This window comes from Halyomorpha halys, unplaced genomic scaffold, assembly GCF_000696795.3.
Source record: "Halyomorpha halys isolate HHAL.00 unplaced genomic scaffold, Hhal_1.1 Scaffold384.1, whole genome shotgun sequence".
NCBI lineage: Eukaryota > Metazoa > Arthropoda > Insecta > Hemiptera > Pentatomidae > Halyomorpha > Halyomorpha halys.
In genome coordinates this window covers 20,107-37,902 of record NW_027107790.1, presented here as the reverse complement: position 1 = coordinate 37,902, position 17,796 = coordinate 20,107, and the positions used below count along the sequence as shown (strand labels likewise).

At 31.9% G+C, this 17,796-nt stretch overlaps 1 protein-coding gene across 3 annotated transcripts in view; it reads left to right on the top strand.

Annotated features, from left to right (window-relative positions):
* Window positions 1-17,796, top strand: part of LRP1 (LDL receptor protein 1) — a 273,932-nt gene that overhangs the window by 236,972 nt on the left and 19,164 nt on the right. For 2 of the 3 annotated variants that reach the window (XM_067046122.1, XM_067046121.1), the window contains exons 55-59: window positions 1,758-1,887; window positions 1,968-2,069; window positions 6,420-6,566; window positions 11,401-11,601; window positions 15,360-15,448. In XM_067046122.1, coding sequence (XP_066902223.1) covers window positions 1,758-1,887; window positions 1,968-2,069; window positions 6,420-6,566; window positions 11,401-11,601; window positions 15,360-15,448 — 669 coding nt within the window. Of the gene's footprint in view, window positions 1-1,757; window positions 1,888-1,967; window positions 2,070-6,419; window positions 6,567-11,400; window positions 11,602-15,359; window positions 15,449-16,227; window positions 16,450-17,796 lie in introns of all 3 variants that reach the window. The other variant, XM_067046123.1, reaches the window with a different exon arrangement.

Here is a 17,796-nt window from a genome sequence, read left to right as displayed (position 1 = left end):
AAGGAGAACTGGAATCGACAAAGCTCACCCTCAAGAACGTAGATAGCATCCTAACAATGGAAGAAGGCGATACTATAAAATATTTAGGATGCACATTATCGGGAGAGCTACAGTTCAACGAGGATTTGGTGACAAAGTTGAATAAGAATCTGGATAAGCTCGTCACCTCGTGCTTGCTTAAGAAGGTCAACATTGTCAACCAATATGTGTTCCCAGGTCTTACATACCCTCTCCAAACTGCTCCCCTCACAAAGCTACGTCCTGAAATCCTAGATGGCATCGACACAATGATTCGCAGAAGTGTTAAAGCCATTATAGGGCTCCCTGCGAACACCTCCACGGCGATGTTGTATGCTCCGAGAAGGTACCGAGGTCTAGTCATGATCCACTGCCAATCGGAAGTTTCCCTACAACACTGGTCCATTGCTCAGCGGCTGTCAAATGTACCCGATGCTCTGTTCCAGTCCATTTTCGATTGTTCAGCCGAGACCGCTGAATGTGCCGATAGATTGGGCATTGATCAGGGGCATCGGAGTGTGAAAGCTCTACGACAGTTGCTACGTGAAACTGCATTCGAGGAATGGGCTAATTGCAGGTGGCAGGGCATTGGAGTATGCCATTTCAAAGAGACCCCAAGAGCAAATAAGTTTATATACAATATACAAATACTTACGGGCTCTGAATGGTCCAATGCCCTGAAATTGAATATAAATTATGCACCCCTACGTGGAGTCCCAGGTGTCAGCGGACAAGATAGATAAGTTGGGTCCCTCTGTCACAAATGCAACAGAGTGCCGGAAACACCAGCATATGTGCTAGGGAAATGCTCCAACAACTCCCTCCTCATAACATGCCGACATCATAGAGTGAAATACGAGTTAATGAAGCTCCTAAAAGAAAGAGATTTTACCTGGTTTGACGAGGTCTACTGTATAGATACGGATGGATCCACCACATATGCAGATATAGTTGCATTTCCTAAGAAGGGGAACGAGACTTCAACATGAGAGGCCTCTGGTTCAGAGCCGTGGAATGATTCCCGGCACAACTAGGAGCTTCATAGAGGAACTCGGGGTCGATGTCCAGGACGTGGCTAGGATGACAAAGAATATAATATTTGACTCCGTGGGAATCATCCACCACCACATGCATGGAAATTAATGAGTAGGGGAGTTATCCAGAGGAGGGATGGCATGCTTGCATAGCATATCTTATTTGTTGTTTTATTTATTACTTTATTATTTTTAATATTTTAATATTTGTTATATAGAGGAATTTGTTGTTCAAATGAAATAAGGGTTGTGAAATGGAAGAGAAAGAAAAAAAGGAATAAATTGAAAAACTTGTAGGTAGACTGGTATTGATTGTAAAAGAAAACTGTGGGGGAAAAAAAATGTTATCTTTCTATTGTATTATATCATATAAAAATATATAATTTATTTATGTCCGATCACGGATTGCTCAGTATGCTGTGTAATGTGGCAACCCGATGTATTTGGGCAGCATGAATGAATAAAGCATTTCTTTCTCTTCTCTATTTTTAAGAATTGTGTTGTAAGTCACGTTGAAAAATTCTGTATTATCTAAATTTTTCAAGCATAGCCAGCTCTGCTATATATGTCTCCTTCTATTATTAATAAACTATACGTGTCCAATCTTAGTATGTAATTATCAATAATATAATCAAAGCATTGAAAAAGTGTTTTGTAGGATAAAAATAAAATATTTCTTTTTAATTAATTTTATTATTCCTTTAGGACGCTGTATTCCACAATCATGGGTGTGTGATGGAGTACCAGATTGCCTGGACGAGTTTGATGAGCCCAAGTCTTGTGCTGATACTACACATACCTGTGAACCAACATATTTCAAGTGCCAAAACAACAAGTTAGCATATAATTTTTTTCTGATAATACTTTATGATCTAGCTATTTTTTTGTATTTTTTATTTTTTTGTTAAATTGCAGGTGTATTCCTGGAAGATGGAAGTGTGATTATGAAGATGACTGTCATGACAATTCAGATGAGATTAACTGTGATCCAAGAAATTGCAGTGAATCAGAATTCATGTTAGTGTTGAATATAGAATTACTGTTATCCAATAGTTTTATTATTAAAAAATTTTTTTAGTTTTAAAATAAAATTTAATTGAAATATAAAACTGTTACAAAAATAAAATAAAGATGAAAGGAATATGGTATTCCAGTATGTCCAAAAATAAAATAAGTAAATTTGTTACACAAACTGTTATTACAAGACAATGATTTGTGAAGAAACTATACATTGTTAGCATTATAATGATAATTTTATGCACACCATCTTCTTTCAGACTTCTTAGTAGAGGTGGGGAGAATTAAACAGGTAGAAATTCCATTAATTTGTATTAATGATTTCCTTTTTAAATATTAATTTTATTTAAGAAGATATATCATAGCTCAAATTGAAAGTGGAAAATATTTTTTTTTTTTATCCTGGGAGTAATATCCCTTCAGAAAATAATATTTAAATTGTTCTCTATATTTGTATCATTACAAAACAATATAGAAGGTACTTTCAGGGCCATGCTTTTCACATGAAACTTTATTTTACAATGCGATATTGAAAAAAGATAAATTTTCCTTGGTACAAAATTATATAAAACTACAGATTCAGAATACTCAGAAACTTTATAAATAAGCAACTGATTATTGATAAAAGTAATCTAGTCCTCAAGTTAAGGCATATCAGTACCAGATAAAGTTCACTCAAACTGAATGCGAAGAGTTTTATCTAATTTGTGAAGAAGCAACCTAACCAAGACCAAGCACAATGCAAACTTTCATATTTTTCAATATAAGTTTGCATTGTGCTTATAAAATTTTTTTACTGTGTCTCTCTAGCGATATGATAGGCTATCTTGAAACTTCAACTTTCATGATTTGAAAGATTTCATTTGAATTAAGATTTGAAAATGATAAAGACAATTGAAAAGATCGATATAACATAAGTGAAAACAATCATAAGCAAGGGATATAACAAGCTTATATAGCTTCTATTATAACTTAAACTAGTATTTCTCTTACCATTTACTGCATTCATGGAAAATGATGTTAAAAAAGTAAGAATAAAAAAAATGGGTATTTCTAATGTAGCTATGTATTACCTGATCAGAGGCTTGAAAAAGACTGACAGACCTCCAACCTCTGGTGGGGAAAGGCAGAACTTAATATACAAAGAGAAACTAGCAAGGGGAAAGGCAGGAAATTTGATTTAAATCTCTAATTCTATCTATGAGCAGAAAAATGAATTACTTTAAAAATTTAGGAAAAAAACATTAATGTAAAAGAATCAATATTAACCCCTTGACATACAAATGAATTAAATTTGATGGGTCAAAAAAAAATACTGTTTAATTTAGCTTAGCTGAATGAAATATCTAATCAGGTTGAATTGAAAGTAATATAACATAAGAAAATTGTTTTAGAATGAAATTTCCTGTAAGAATCCATCATCATAATTGAGGCATTTATTTATTCAGGTGTCATCATTATGACTGGCTTTTGTATCTCCTTGGCTGATCAAGAAAACTAAAATTATGATGATGGATTATTACAGTGAATTAGATTATGAAATGATCTTGTTCTTTAGGTTTGTTTGATTTTCTGCAACATTTGTGCACAAATTGTCAAAAAACATAAAAATAAAAATAAAAATTACAAAAATTGTATAGCTTAGAGGGTGTGAACAACATACTATGACCTCCTATATTATTTTCCAATAAGCCAGCGTAAGAACGAAATACTTCTATATAATACTTCTCTCTTTTTTAATTCGTACAATGCCAGCTTCTTTGGGATATTTTTCCCTGACCTTTCCAATCGCATCATTTTTGTTATTTTCTGATTCCATCATTTGTTACTTAAAGCCACTCTTCATTCATTTTCATAATTTGATCCATTTTCATTTGGGCTGCATATGTTATTTGTTTCTCTGTCATCTTAAAAAAAATTGTCAAATAAAACTTGTTTTAAATGCACAGAGCTGATGCATTTGTTTCCAGTTTCACTCAATTGTTTTATATTTACAATATTTTCTTTTTCTCTTCAATTCCATTCATGCTCTGATAGATATAAGCATGATCATCACTGCTTGATGATTAGATCTTTCATGTCCACAACAACAATTTTGTTGAATGTAGCAGGCATCACTTGAATAATCACTTAAATCAACTGTATGAACATATTGTTCAATCTTATTATCATCATGACAATAGCCCATAAGACTACTAGCCCGGCATAGCCCATAAGTCACTTCTGTACTATACATTCTACTCAAACATGTTACAAGGATTATTTATAATTTTAACTATATTCAAATTTGTAACATGGCATTCCTTTTGCCAGATCACTCCTATATTAATTGCTACTTTCAATGTGCTTTTTTTTAATTTATTGGTGTGGTGATGCGTTTTGTTATCATTACTGTTGAGAAGGGGGACTGATAGAAACATCTTAAACATTCTAAACAAAACAAAATCAAGGCACAAATGGAATAATTGAATAATCTAATAATATATTGCATATTTTTCACCAGAGGTAGTTCTTGAATTTTTGGAGACGTCAAAGTCTACAATGGCAAATGAAATGAATGACCATTCATTATATTATATTGTTATTGTATGTCAATGGGTTAACATGGGAAAAAATAGGTTTGGGGAAAATAAATAAAACACAAATTTTAAAAGGATGAAAAGTATTGATGGTGATGGTGAAAGTGTAAATTGATTTAAAATATGTTAGATGGTATTTTTGAGAAGCAATCCATATAACTTATTCTGTAATATAACTATTAATGAGGATGCACCATTCAAAACATGGTTTAAAGACCAAAAAATATTAATATCAATTTATTTATAAATTGTTAAAGATCATGTGTGTAATAAAAGCTGTTCGTGATAAGATTGTCTTTGAGGACAGCCAAATTGGCCGAAACGTCAGACTTATGAAGGAATAAAGAATGTTTTGAGACTAAAATGGATAAAATTTTATTTATTTAAATTGATATGAAGTTGGCACCACTATACAAAAAAAAATTAGACCACTCACTAACCTAAAACACGAGGATTTATGACATTATATACCACTAGCACTCCATAGTTATTTGAAATCCTTCCTGCATACTCAAACTGGACAAAACTGAATAATAATTAACAAAAAAAAAAATTAATCTTAATGTAAAAATTATCTAACAAAGAATAATAGTGAATATTTTTTTGATATTATAAAATAATAGTTTATTGATTCGTATTTTATCCAAGAAAAATTTGCTTTTCCTATGGGTTCATCCAATCTATTTCATCAATTTTGAAAATGGCGTAATTCTATTCATAGCCATAAAAAACATTATATCTTAAATAATGTTAATTATACTACTTAGGATGATTAATCTAACACCCTAAAACATTATTCTAATATGTTATCTGTTACTCATATTTTAAAATTTAATCCAATCCAAACCCTTCAATAGGGGTATTCATGATGTTGTGTTAAATGTAAAATGTTTTACCATGTTAAATGTTCTAAGTATAGGATTGTGAGCAGCCCTATTTAAAGTCATGTTAAATGTTAAATGCATAAGAGCTCCTCCTGGATTTTCTAAGCAACTTGTTTTATAACCTTTCTTTCCAAAACTTCATGTTATTGTTATTCTAAGTTTTGAAAAGTAATTTATTACAGCATACCTAAATTGAGTGAAAAGTGAAAGTTGTGTGAATGTTTGGCTACTGAGTGCTTTGTTGATCTTCTAACTTGTGAGGAAGAAAATCAAGATGAGCTAATTGACGACTGTCATTACATTATTATTATTGTCATCCATTGCTATATTAGTTTTAAAAACATCAAAAACGATAACAACACAATCAAAACACAAACTCCAAGCAAGTGACCTAATACGAAACAAACAAAACTGACGAGCTCAGCAGGTCTGTTGGGTGACATCATTTTCTATTTAACAGACTTATTAACGAACTCTCAACCATGTTATATGTTATATTGTTTTAACATGGTAAAAGAAGGAATTATTTCTCAATTTAACATAAGTTTCTCCGTTTAACATGTTAAACTAAAGATCATGAATACCCCTAATATCTCAATTCTAACATAAATGGACTTTCTCCACTTTCAAAATAAATATCATCTATCTAAGTAATTTCTCGAGTGTTTTCTCAAGTGCTTCACCTATTAAATTCTTATTTATATCCATTTAAATATCCTTGACTAAAATAATGTATTTTCTGTAAATAAGCTTAATTTCTGTATATTTTAATCGTTTTGTTTCAGGAAATTCTTTTTTAGTCTTTTCTTTTTATGAATTATTGTTTATTCCTCTTATTTTTCATTTAAAATGTTGATTATATATTTAATCATGTAATGTTTTAATAGGTGTAAAGATAAGAAATGCATTAGTGGTTTACACCAGTGTGATGGTGAACGCCACTGTGAGGATGGATCAGATGAGCAGAATTGCCCCACTAAGTGCTCTCAAGGATCAGAATTTGAATGCAGAAAACCTAAGACCTGCATTTTCATGTTAGTATTCTTATATATATATATATATATATATATATATATTTTTTTTTTTTTCATCTTGGTTATTCAGGTTGCTAAGCTATCCAGTGTAGTTTCTATATTCTTGGTGTGTAGTGTGGCCTACATACTTGTAGTTTGTCTATTAAAATTAAAAGCATATGATTTGTTCTTTAAATTTTTATGTGTGCACACAGTTAAAACTTTCTGCAACACCAGATATAACAACATTCCACTTATAATAATGAAACTGAGAAAAATGTTAAAACACCATGTCAATTTATAAGAGAAATAAATTGTAATAAAAGGGTTACAGGAACAGATAAAAGTTTTGTGCTGGAAAATACGGTTTTTAAGTAGATTCTTAGTTTTGTCGATATAAAAGGAATTACAACAAAGAATTTGGTAGACTACATTGGAATAGGGTCTTTTAAATAAGAAAAACGATAGGAAATTTTTTTGTGGGACTTCAGGCTAAGACATAGAGTAGGAATAGTAGATCGTAAGGATTTTTGTATAATGTCAGAAAGAATAAGAAGATGGAGAATGGATCTGTACTGAAAAAGAGGTGGAGTAGGTTGTGAAGAGTTGAGAACAGGAAGATCTGGAGTTATATGGTTAACATAAGAGTCTAAGAGTATTTTATCAAATATTGGGTAAGTAATTCATCAGTGAATTAATATGTACAAAATACATTTTATGAAACTTTGCACTTTCAAAACTTGCTTCTTTCATAGTTTGTTTTCAACACAACCATAATATATTCAAAATCTATGAAAACAATATTTACATTCTTTTGCTTCCTTACATTCATCTACTTCTGTGATTACCCATTTCAATATTGTTTATAATTTATATAAATAAAAACTTTTGTTAAAAAACAAAATTATTCAAATATATCCTTTTTAAATACAATTTAATATTACATTTTAGGTCTATGATATGTATAAAGTAAGAGAATTTAGGTGAAGATACCTATTCTAATTTATCTATGGTCCAGTGATTTTTTTTAATCTCGAAGCTCAAGTTATGTAATGCAACTTCACAGGTCTTTCTAATTGAAAATGTTTATTATATGCTTTCATAAGTTTGATTATTTTGGTAAAAAATAAATAATTTTTGTCCTCATTTTACCATTGATGAATTTTCTGTCTGTATATTTCCTAAAATATATCTTTAATGGAAGATGGTCTGGGTGCAGTCAAATAAAAACTCAAATAGTGATTAAACTATTTATATTGAGCCTCTATTTATATTAACCCATTTGCCTCTAAATTGTCAGAACATGCTTTAAACCTCAATCATGCTTTAAACTTCGATAATACTTCAATTCTTGCTACTGTCCCCAACCATAAAAAACACCTCATCTCAGAGTCCATTCACATAAATTTAACAGAGAATTCTGTCAACCATAAAGTCGATAAAGACTGAACATATCGACACATTTTAAACCTTATAAAGCACCCATAATTATTCTTTTCTCTACGTTTTGCATTTCAGAAGCCCACTTGCCTGTCATGTATTTTATTCTGGTTTTATTTTCTGAATTCTCACCCCCTATACTTAATTTTATTTTATTACATTATATTTTATATTTACTATCCTTTCTTTTTCTCTTATATTTATATATCTTATTTTTAATTAATTATGAGAGATAGTTGACCTTGGATGACTTATACTAGTAGAAGATTGTTGGGAGTGCAGTCAAAATAAAACACAAATAAGTTGTAACTTATTTAATCTTGCCAATGTATTGGCTAGAGTTTCTAGCCTTCATCAGGGCTAAGAACAGAACAAGATAACAACCAATGAATCTAGAAAATATAAACAGAATGACATATGAAATATGAATCAAATTTATTATTGGAGTAAGAAAGGGAAATTGAGTGTGTGTTGAAAAGGATATTTGAGTTTGCATCAAGGGAGAGGGCACATTTACTATTTTCCTATTTGAATACAATGAGATAAGTAATAAACTTGTATTAAGCATAAAGAAAATATGCTGAGTGAAAAAATAAATTAAATACAGTGTTACATTAAATTAAGAAAAATATAGAAATAATGAATAACATTTACTAGAAATAAAATAAATACTTGAAAACAATGATAATTTACTTGGTTTGAAAATAAAACTAATGCTACTTAAAAGAGTAAATAAAAAATAAGATGAAAATAATAGATATACGAGGAGAAGATGATTGGGGGTGCAGTCAAAGAGAAACACAAATAAGTTGGTGTAACCTATTTTATTGTGCCAACGTTTCGGCTAGAGTTTCTAGCTTTCTTCAGGGCTAAGAACAGAACAAGATAATAACCACAGTAAGTATAGAAAATAAAAAAGAAAGTATAAACAGAATAACATAAAATGAATAATTTAACAAAATAGAATTAATAAAATGAAGCGATAAGAGAAGCGGGAAATAAAATGTATACATAGGTAATTGAAAAAGTGGGTAAAATAACATAATTAAGGAAATGAAATAAAAATGAAGTTATATAATGCAAAGAAGTATGAACATATTAGTTATTAATAATTTAAAAATTATGGAAAGAACATAAAATTGAGAGAAAGAAAATATATGTAACCATAATAATAGATAAAGAGGCAAAATATAAGTAAAGTTTGACATAAGAAATGAATAGAAAAAAAATATATAAATTTTTGGAAACACTAATAATAATATAGTGAACATAACGTGAACGTGGGTAAGGAAAATGGATAAAAGTGGAGAAATGAAGGGGTGGTAAAATAAAGAAAGGGGAAAGAAAAAAAAAGAATAAAACGAACCTGTTAGCTTGAAAATCAAACACCTAATGGATACTGCGCCAATGACGGCCAAACTCTGAATTAAAAAAAAATTTGTTTTTCTTCTTTTTCCTATCCTCGTACGTCATCCACGGTCAACTATCTCTCATAATTATTGAAAATAATAGATATAGATGTAAAAATTTCTTTGGAAAATATATCAGAAAAACTAAATTAAATTTACTAAAGGAAAAAAAAAATCATTAGCACTAATAAATTGATAGCCTCTATAAAAACCTATGTTTTTCTTTAGTTGGCATATAAAAAAGAAAATGAGAAGTAATAATGAAAATGTAAGAATATACAAAGTAATAGAAAGAATAAATTACAAATAAATAGAAGTTTAAATCTGATGTAACCAGGCGGGGGAGAGGGTGGCATCACTGAAAGGATTCTTGATCCTCACCTGTATTAATGATGATGACAGGTTGGCCATCTTCACGGCGACATCTGGTTTCCTCAAGCAAACCAGATGTACCTCAATCTACCCGCTGCCTTCATTTGTCTCGCCAGCAAAGACAGGTATCTTTGGTAGGGGTCATCTCTTCACCAATATAGATCCGTTGGCCGCTGTCGCAGCGGAGATACCTGGTGGTGAAATCTCTTTTCACCTTTCGGAGCTGGATCACCTAGGTCTAGGTCTTCCGGGCTAAACTTTACTCCCAGTGCCGCTCCAATAGAACATATGATACCCTCTGGTGTTTCTCCTGTTTTCACCAAGAGGCCACTGATTTTGAGTGAGCTGGCCTTGTTCTACCTGATTTATTGTAGTTTCCACGTTTGTTATTTGTTTTTTAAATTATTGTTTTCAGTGATTTGTTTTTCAATAGTTTCATCTTGTCTTTTGGCTTTTTCCTCCATAAGCTTAAGTCTCTCGGAGTTTTCCAGTATTATTTGTATCCATTACATTTTTTATATCTTTTAAGTCATCTATGATTTTCCCAATTTATTTAAGTATGGCCATTATATTTTCCTCCATGCTTCGTCTAGCCCCTGACTTGGCCAAATTCTGACATGTGGGACAATTCCAGATATTTCTTATAATGCGAGATTTTGGCGTCCAGAATAGTACATTTATTATGGTGTAAATTTTTACTCACGTTGCAGGCTAGTGCTAACTTGTCCTTTCTAATGACCACCTGTTTACAGATCTGCCCATCTTAGTTTTCGTATTACAATGTATGAGAACTAATATATGATAAAAATTTGAGAAACCTGTAGTGTGGATCAGTGGTGGGGCGATGCTGCTGTATTGGGGGCAGTCAGCAGTCTTTAATCCCTTTGGTTACCTTGATGTTTACTGCCTTAATCCTTGGCCTCTACGTTTGTATTGGAATGTTCCAGCTGTTTTTCTATTAAAATAACAATTTTATTTCATCAGAAAACAGCTTTATCCACTAGTATAGTCTATTCCCTGTAATTAAACTGAATGAGGAATACAAATTGAAAGGAAAGGCAAAGAAAAATTGTTTATGAACAGAATAGCACAGATAGGTGTACACAGTTTGATGGCCAGAACCTGACTTCCCCTTTTATTTTATTCTTTTTCCCTCGGGATTTTATTCTTACCCCCCTTTTTCCATCCTTTAGTTTTTACTTTCTTGTATATTTCTTCTTTTTATTTATTATTATTTCCTACTTCATTCAGTGTCTATAACCTTTTATTATTCTTATTTTTTAAAAAATTTAAGTATAGCTTAAATCATGTCTTCTTTGCTTGGGTTCTTGGATCATATATCTTAAAAAAGGAGAGTATGGCGTGAATAAAACTTAATTATTGGTATTTGATTAGACTTGGCATCAAGCTGCAAATAGCTCAATCAGCCACTGAAATTTCAGTTAGTTTTCAGATTATTGTTCTGTGAAGTGAGTCTATGGCCTTAACTTTTCTTTGAAAAAGGATTCAGAAACAAAAAATGTTTATTAACTCTTGCCTTTAGTGTGAAGGTGTTATTTTACCATTATCTGAGTTATTTATATATTTTATTTATTTGAATGATATGTGAATTAATTTCATTTTTTAAATTTAAGGAAGTGGCGCTGTGATGGTGATGTCGACTGCCTAGATGGATCAGATGAGGAAGGCTGCAATAAAACTTGTCCTAATGGTGGTCTCTTCTGTTCTGGTCGTTGCCTTCCTAGTGCATGGCGTTGTGATGCTCATGAAGACTGTCCAGATGGACAGGATGAAGAGGATTGTGCATCATTTGTCTGCCCACCTAACAGGTTTAGGTTTGTACCTTATTGTATTCTTCATTGATCAGTAATAAAATTATCATTTTTGTGTCATTGTATACATTTTTAAAAAATGTAATTATCAAATAAATTTTTGATGAATTATATCATCATTAAAATAATTTATATGGAATTCCTATTTTATTTTTGAAGTAAAACTTCTTTAGAGGTGGCTAAGGGGTAGCAAAATGTCTTTATGAGATAGTGCACTGTATGTGTAACTCCAGCTAGTTTGAACTAAAATATAACTTTTTATTTTATTGTAACCCTGTTCAAATTCATGAATATTGTGTCATCCATTTGAATATTTGTACTGCTAGATTGAATTGAAATGGCTAGATCTCAGGAAAATTTTACTCTTATATTTATAAATGATAATAAACAAATAAATCAGTCTTGTAATATCTTGCCACCCAGAAAACATAAGTTCTTATGTATTTGATGTTATATATCTTTTAAAGTAATTTTCCTTTATTAATAAAATTATGTTAGATATCGTAAATAATTGTTGAACTAATAGTTGAGATGTGTGTTAATTAACATTTTAAAGTTCAACTTTATTGTATGCACACACACACACACACACACACACACACACGCATGCATGCATGCGTTCCTGTATTTGCTGCATCATTTTTTTAGGGGCTTTTATTTCTAAAATATATAAATTGATATTAAACACACAATTCATTTTTAAAGTATGTGGTGTTTTTTCCTCCTTCATAGTTGGGCATAATTTAGGTTTCATTTATACTATCTTTGGTCACACTGAGACTATTATTGGTTTACAGTGTATTATGTTGGATTTATTATTTAACTATTTTTGTTTGTAAAATGAAGGTCCTCATAAATTACTGCAAAAGGCATAATTATGAATATATCATTGGATGTGATGCAAATGCCCACAATACAGTATGGGGCAGCACAGATACCAATAAAAGGGGTGAAGAACTCTTGGAGTATTTAATATCAAATAATATAGACATTATTAATAAAGGAAATAAACCTACCTTTATGACAAGGAACAGACAAGAGGTTCTTGATTTAACCTTGGCCAAACCTTGCATAAAGGATAGTGTCAAAGAATGGCATGTCTCCCAGGATATCTCATTGTCTGATCATCAACAGATCAGATTCAATGTGGAGATTGGAAGGAGAAATATACAAAGTATAAGAGTACCTAGACTCACAAACTGGAAACTATATGAGGAATTATTAACCTCAGAACTAGGGATTGAAACGTACCCAATAGAAACAATTGAATCTCTAGAAAGGGCAGCAACTGAAGTGCATAATGCAATCCATAGTTCCTATGAGGAAAGCTGTCCCATAAAGAAAAGAGAGACAAAAAGGGATGTACCATGGTGGAATAAAACACTAAAAAATCTTAGGAGAAGAGCGAGAAAACTCTTCAATAGAGCAAAAGGGCAAGGCAGATGGGAGGAGTATAGACAAGCCCTAACAGAATATAATAAAGAAATTAGAAAATCAAAGAGACAGTCTTGGAGGAAGTTTTGTGAATGGATAGAGGATTCATCCTCAGCTGCCCGAATACATAAAGTCCTCCAAAAAGACCGGGACAATGGTCCTGTCTCCATCTGCAGATCAGATAAAACTTATACAGAGAATCAAGAGGAAACACTGAAAGAGTTATTAAAAACCCACTTTCCTCAATGCACCTTTGTAAATGAAGAGGTTGAGTCTAGAAGGGAAAGGAAATACCCAAGGCCAAACACAAGAGTCCAGAAAGAGGCAAACAAAATATTCGCCACAGACAGAATAACATGGGCTATAAGCACCTTTAAACCATATAAAGCATCTGGGGGAGATGGAATAATTCCTGCCCATCTGATAAAAGGGAAAGGAAAGCTTGTTAAAGCACTGGGTAGAATATTCAGGGCAAGTTATGCAATGGGATATATCCCAAAACTATGGAGAGAGACTAAAGTAATGTTTATCCCAAAAATTGGCAAGCCTAAGGATGACCCAAAGGCATATAGACCAATAAGTCTCTCCTCAGTAATATTAAAGACAATGGAAAAGGTAATGGATGCATACATAAGGGGCTTAATAGTTCAGAACTCCCCACTACATACATATCATTTTGCCTATCAAGCGGGAAAATCAACAATTTCAGCGCTGCATTGTCTTGTTAAAAAGATAGAGAATTCTCTAGATAATAAGGAAATAGCACTGTGTGCATTCATGGACATAGAGGGAGCATTTGATAATACCTCACATGAAACAATAGGTAAGGCTACCAGGAAGAAAGGAGCCAGTGAAGCAACCGTCTCTTGGATAAATGAAATGCTAATAAACAGAAGCATTATAGCAAAGGTAGGTGAAACAGAGTTGAAGATAAAAACAGCTAAAGGATGTCTGCAGGGAGGAGTTTTTTCTCCCCTCTTGTGGACTATGGTGGTAGACTGTCTCCTATATAAACTAACAAATGAAGGGTTTGAAACTATAGGTTATGCAGATGATCTGGCTATAATAATAAGAGGCAAGTATGAAGAAACTTTGATAGAGCGCATGCAAATCTACGCATCGCCAATTTGGTGGCCGAAAACAGAGGAAAAAACCTCACAAATAAAACTGGAAAAGGTACAATGAATGGCGTGTCTAGGTGTGACAGGAGCAATCAGAACATGCTCTGTGGGGTTGTAGGACCTAATTGCAAAAGAACCCTAGCAATGGGAATATACCCAACTGGCTTCCAAACTGAAATACACGCAATAGAAATAGCGGCATTAGAAAACATTAAAAACAATCCAAAAGGAAAAAGGATTTATATAATATCAGACAGCCAGGCTGCTTTAAAGGCAATAATGTCCTATACTATAAAATCAGGGCTAGTCTGGAATTGCCTAGAGAGACTAAAGGAATTAGCCAGAGGCAATAAACTGACCTTGATGTGGACCCCAGGACATGAGGGGATTAAAGGTAACGAGATGGCAGATACTCTAGCTAGGAAGGGATCAGAAATTATGCTAATTGGCCCTGAGCCATATTGTAACATATCTGGAAGTGCAATCAGGAATGTGGTTAACTCCTGGGAACAAAAAGAGAAGGAAACATACTGGACGCTGAAACCAGGTATGAAACAATCCAAGCTCTTCATTAAAATATCAGAGGAAAAGGCAAAATTTTACCTTAACCTTACTAGAAATGAAATGTGGACGATAACAGGACTCCTCACGGGCCACTGCCCCTTAAAATATCTCTAACAAAAACTATAGCTCAATAAGATATTTATTCATGAAAATAATTAGAATAAATAGAAATTTAATAGCAGAATGGATAACAAATGAAAAGGCTAGTGATATTATATCTCAAATAATCTACAATTGTTACTTATATTTACTACAGAATTTCATGTGATGTGGATGATTTGAAAGATAATTTAATAAAATATTACTAGCATTTTTTTTTTTTTTACAAAAACATTTGTTATATGTAAAATAATTATTTTTTTTACAAAAAGATTTAGATCTTCTATAAATGCATTTTAACCTTTATATTTGTGTTATTCTTAATCTTTTCCCAACTATCCTCCAATATTTTGAAAATAGATTACTAAATCAGGGCTTTCCGTTCGGTGATGGAAGTATATAATATGATTATGTATATATATGCTTTATACAGGATGTCCCACTATACATTTTCACCCCTCCTTACCTCTAAAATTTTTGGAATTTTTTTATTTATTTTATGTTTTTTAGTTAATAATATGATATTTGATTTTGTTTTTACAGATGCTTTAATGATAAATGTATACCAAAAGAGAATGTTTGTGATGGTGTAAATACTTGTGGTGACAATTCTGATGAATCATCTGAAGCATGTGAGTTATTTTGTTGTTATAAATTTGATGGATGTAAAATATGGTAAATATTATTACATACAGGACACCTCAGTAAATAATTATCTCCTATTACTTCTAAACTTTCTGGAATTTTTATTTGATTTTTGCTGAGTCATAACAATGGCATGTGGTCTACCTTTTGAGGGTATTGTTGATTTTCCAACTAGAGTTCAATATGTTTTTTTTTTATTTTCTATATTGTTTACACTCAAATTGTCAAAGAACATTAAAAATTATTTTCGATTTTTGGTGATTTATGCTTTCAGGATGCATTGGAATTGATGAATTAGTCTTAAAATCTGATCTATTATTGGAATTTGTAAAAAAAAAACTACCCCATTCAATTGGAAATTTTAGGGTTAGAGGCTAGTAAATACTAGGCTGTTGAGTTGGTTAGAAAATTGACGATACTCTCAAAAGGTTAGCCTAATGCTACTGAAAATCAATTCAAAATTCTCAAAATTGTTGAGATTAGGGAGGGTGAACCTTCATTGTGGGACACTTTGTATGGCCGCTTCCCATTCTAAATGTAATATCTCACTGACTAACTGAATTTTTGAGGACCAGCAAATACTTCTATCCATTGTTAGGTGACAATAAATAACATCTCTATTTTTTTAGAAAAATCAAAAACCATATAACAACTTTGAAATTTTTTCATGTTTTATGCAAGACATTTCCAAAAGATGATTGGTAAAACTATAAAACATTTTTGTTGGTTAAATATAACTATGATAGTCTCCTCTTTTCTATTTCAGTAAGAACTATACTCTTGCCCGAGGAAGGGATTTATTGCTTACAACCACTATGCTGGGAAGTGGTCTATAGTCTACCTCAGATTAATCAAGTGATGTTCTATTGTAACTTTTTAGTGAGGGGGCAAAGATTTTCTATTGCCTTGCTGGGCAGCCTAATAAACAGCCTTCTTGATAGATTAGAAAGGGCTATATTCTCAGACTGATGACAGATTCTCATCTTAGGTAAGTTCAGAGATACTATCTTTGAGTGTATGCAAACAGCATATGATTTTCTTCAGGCTACAGGCACCAATGTGTTTTAATTACTGAATTTAACAGAGTTGGTAATTTTTACCAAGAGATAAAAGATGGATGACTTTGAGACTCAAATGGCAATAAACTTAAACTACATGGAAATTTAAAGTTTGAAAAAATAATTTTTAACCAAAAACTAAATTAGGATCCTCACATAGCGGGAGCCAAATGAAAGATAATTATTGTCTATTGGCAAGTAAGAGCTATGCTCATTATTATGGCCGTAGTGGAATGTCCTGAATGTATTAGCTGTGACAGAGAGGGTATCACCATCTACTCTGATGGTCAGTTTTTCAACTTAAGTCTATTAGACCTAATCTCCAAATCCGAGACCTGCCAGTCATGTGAGCAGGCTATGAAATTTCCATATATATATATTACAGACAACTGGTGTGCGGTTCTAAGACATAGTTTCCTGGGCTCCAGAAGTGAGTTGTATGAAGTTTACTTTGTCTAATAACCAGCCCTCTTAGACTTCGTTAGGAGTTCATAACAAAGTTACAATAGAATATCATTTGGTTATTATGAAGTAGAGTATAGTTCTTACTGAAATTTAAGAGAGGAGAATATCATAGTTGTATAGAATCCGCAAACATTTTTTTATAGTTTTTACTAAGCATCTTTTGAAAATGTCTTGATCATACAGGAAAAAATTTCAAAACTGTTGAAGTAGCTTTTAGTTTTTCTAGAAGGATAGAGATGCCATGTCACCTAACAATGGATACCAGTAATTGTTGGTTCCTTAAAAATACAGTATATTAGTGAGGTATTACATTACATTCAGAGTCAGAAGTAGCTAATCAGTGAAAATCCTGTTACCATATACAAGGTGACACATACAGGTTCACTCTTCATAATCTCAACAATTTTAGGAATTTTGAATTGATTTTCACTTGGTCATAACAATGATTTACCGATTTAGAGTGCTATTAATTTTTTAACCTTCTCCAGCAGATCTAACCCTCGAATTTCCCATGAAATGAGGTTTTGGACACTACTTTTATATGAGTTCTAATACTATATCAGATTTTAAGATAAATTCATTGATTTTGATGCACCCTGAAGGCATAATTCATCAAAACTCTAAAACAATTTTTAATGTTTGTAATCTAAAACGATTTGTGTGTGAATGGTGCAGAAAAAAAAAATTATAGAACAATGGTTGGAAAATTTACAATACTCTCAAAAGGTAGACCACTTATGTGGTCCACATTATACCAGGCATACCCTTGTGTGCTGTCTGATGCTTTCCTTTAGAACAATTATAACCTAGCT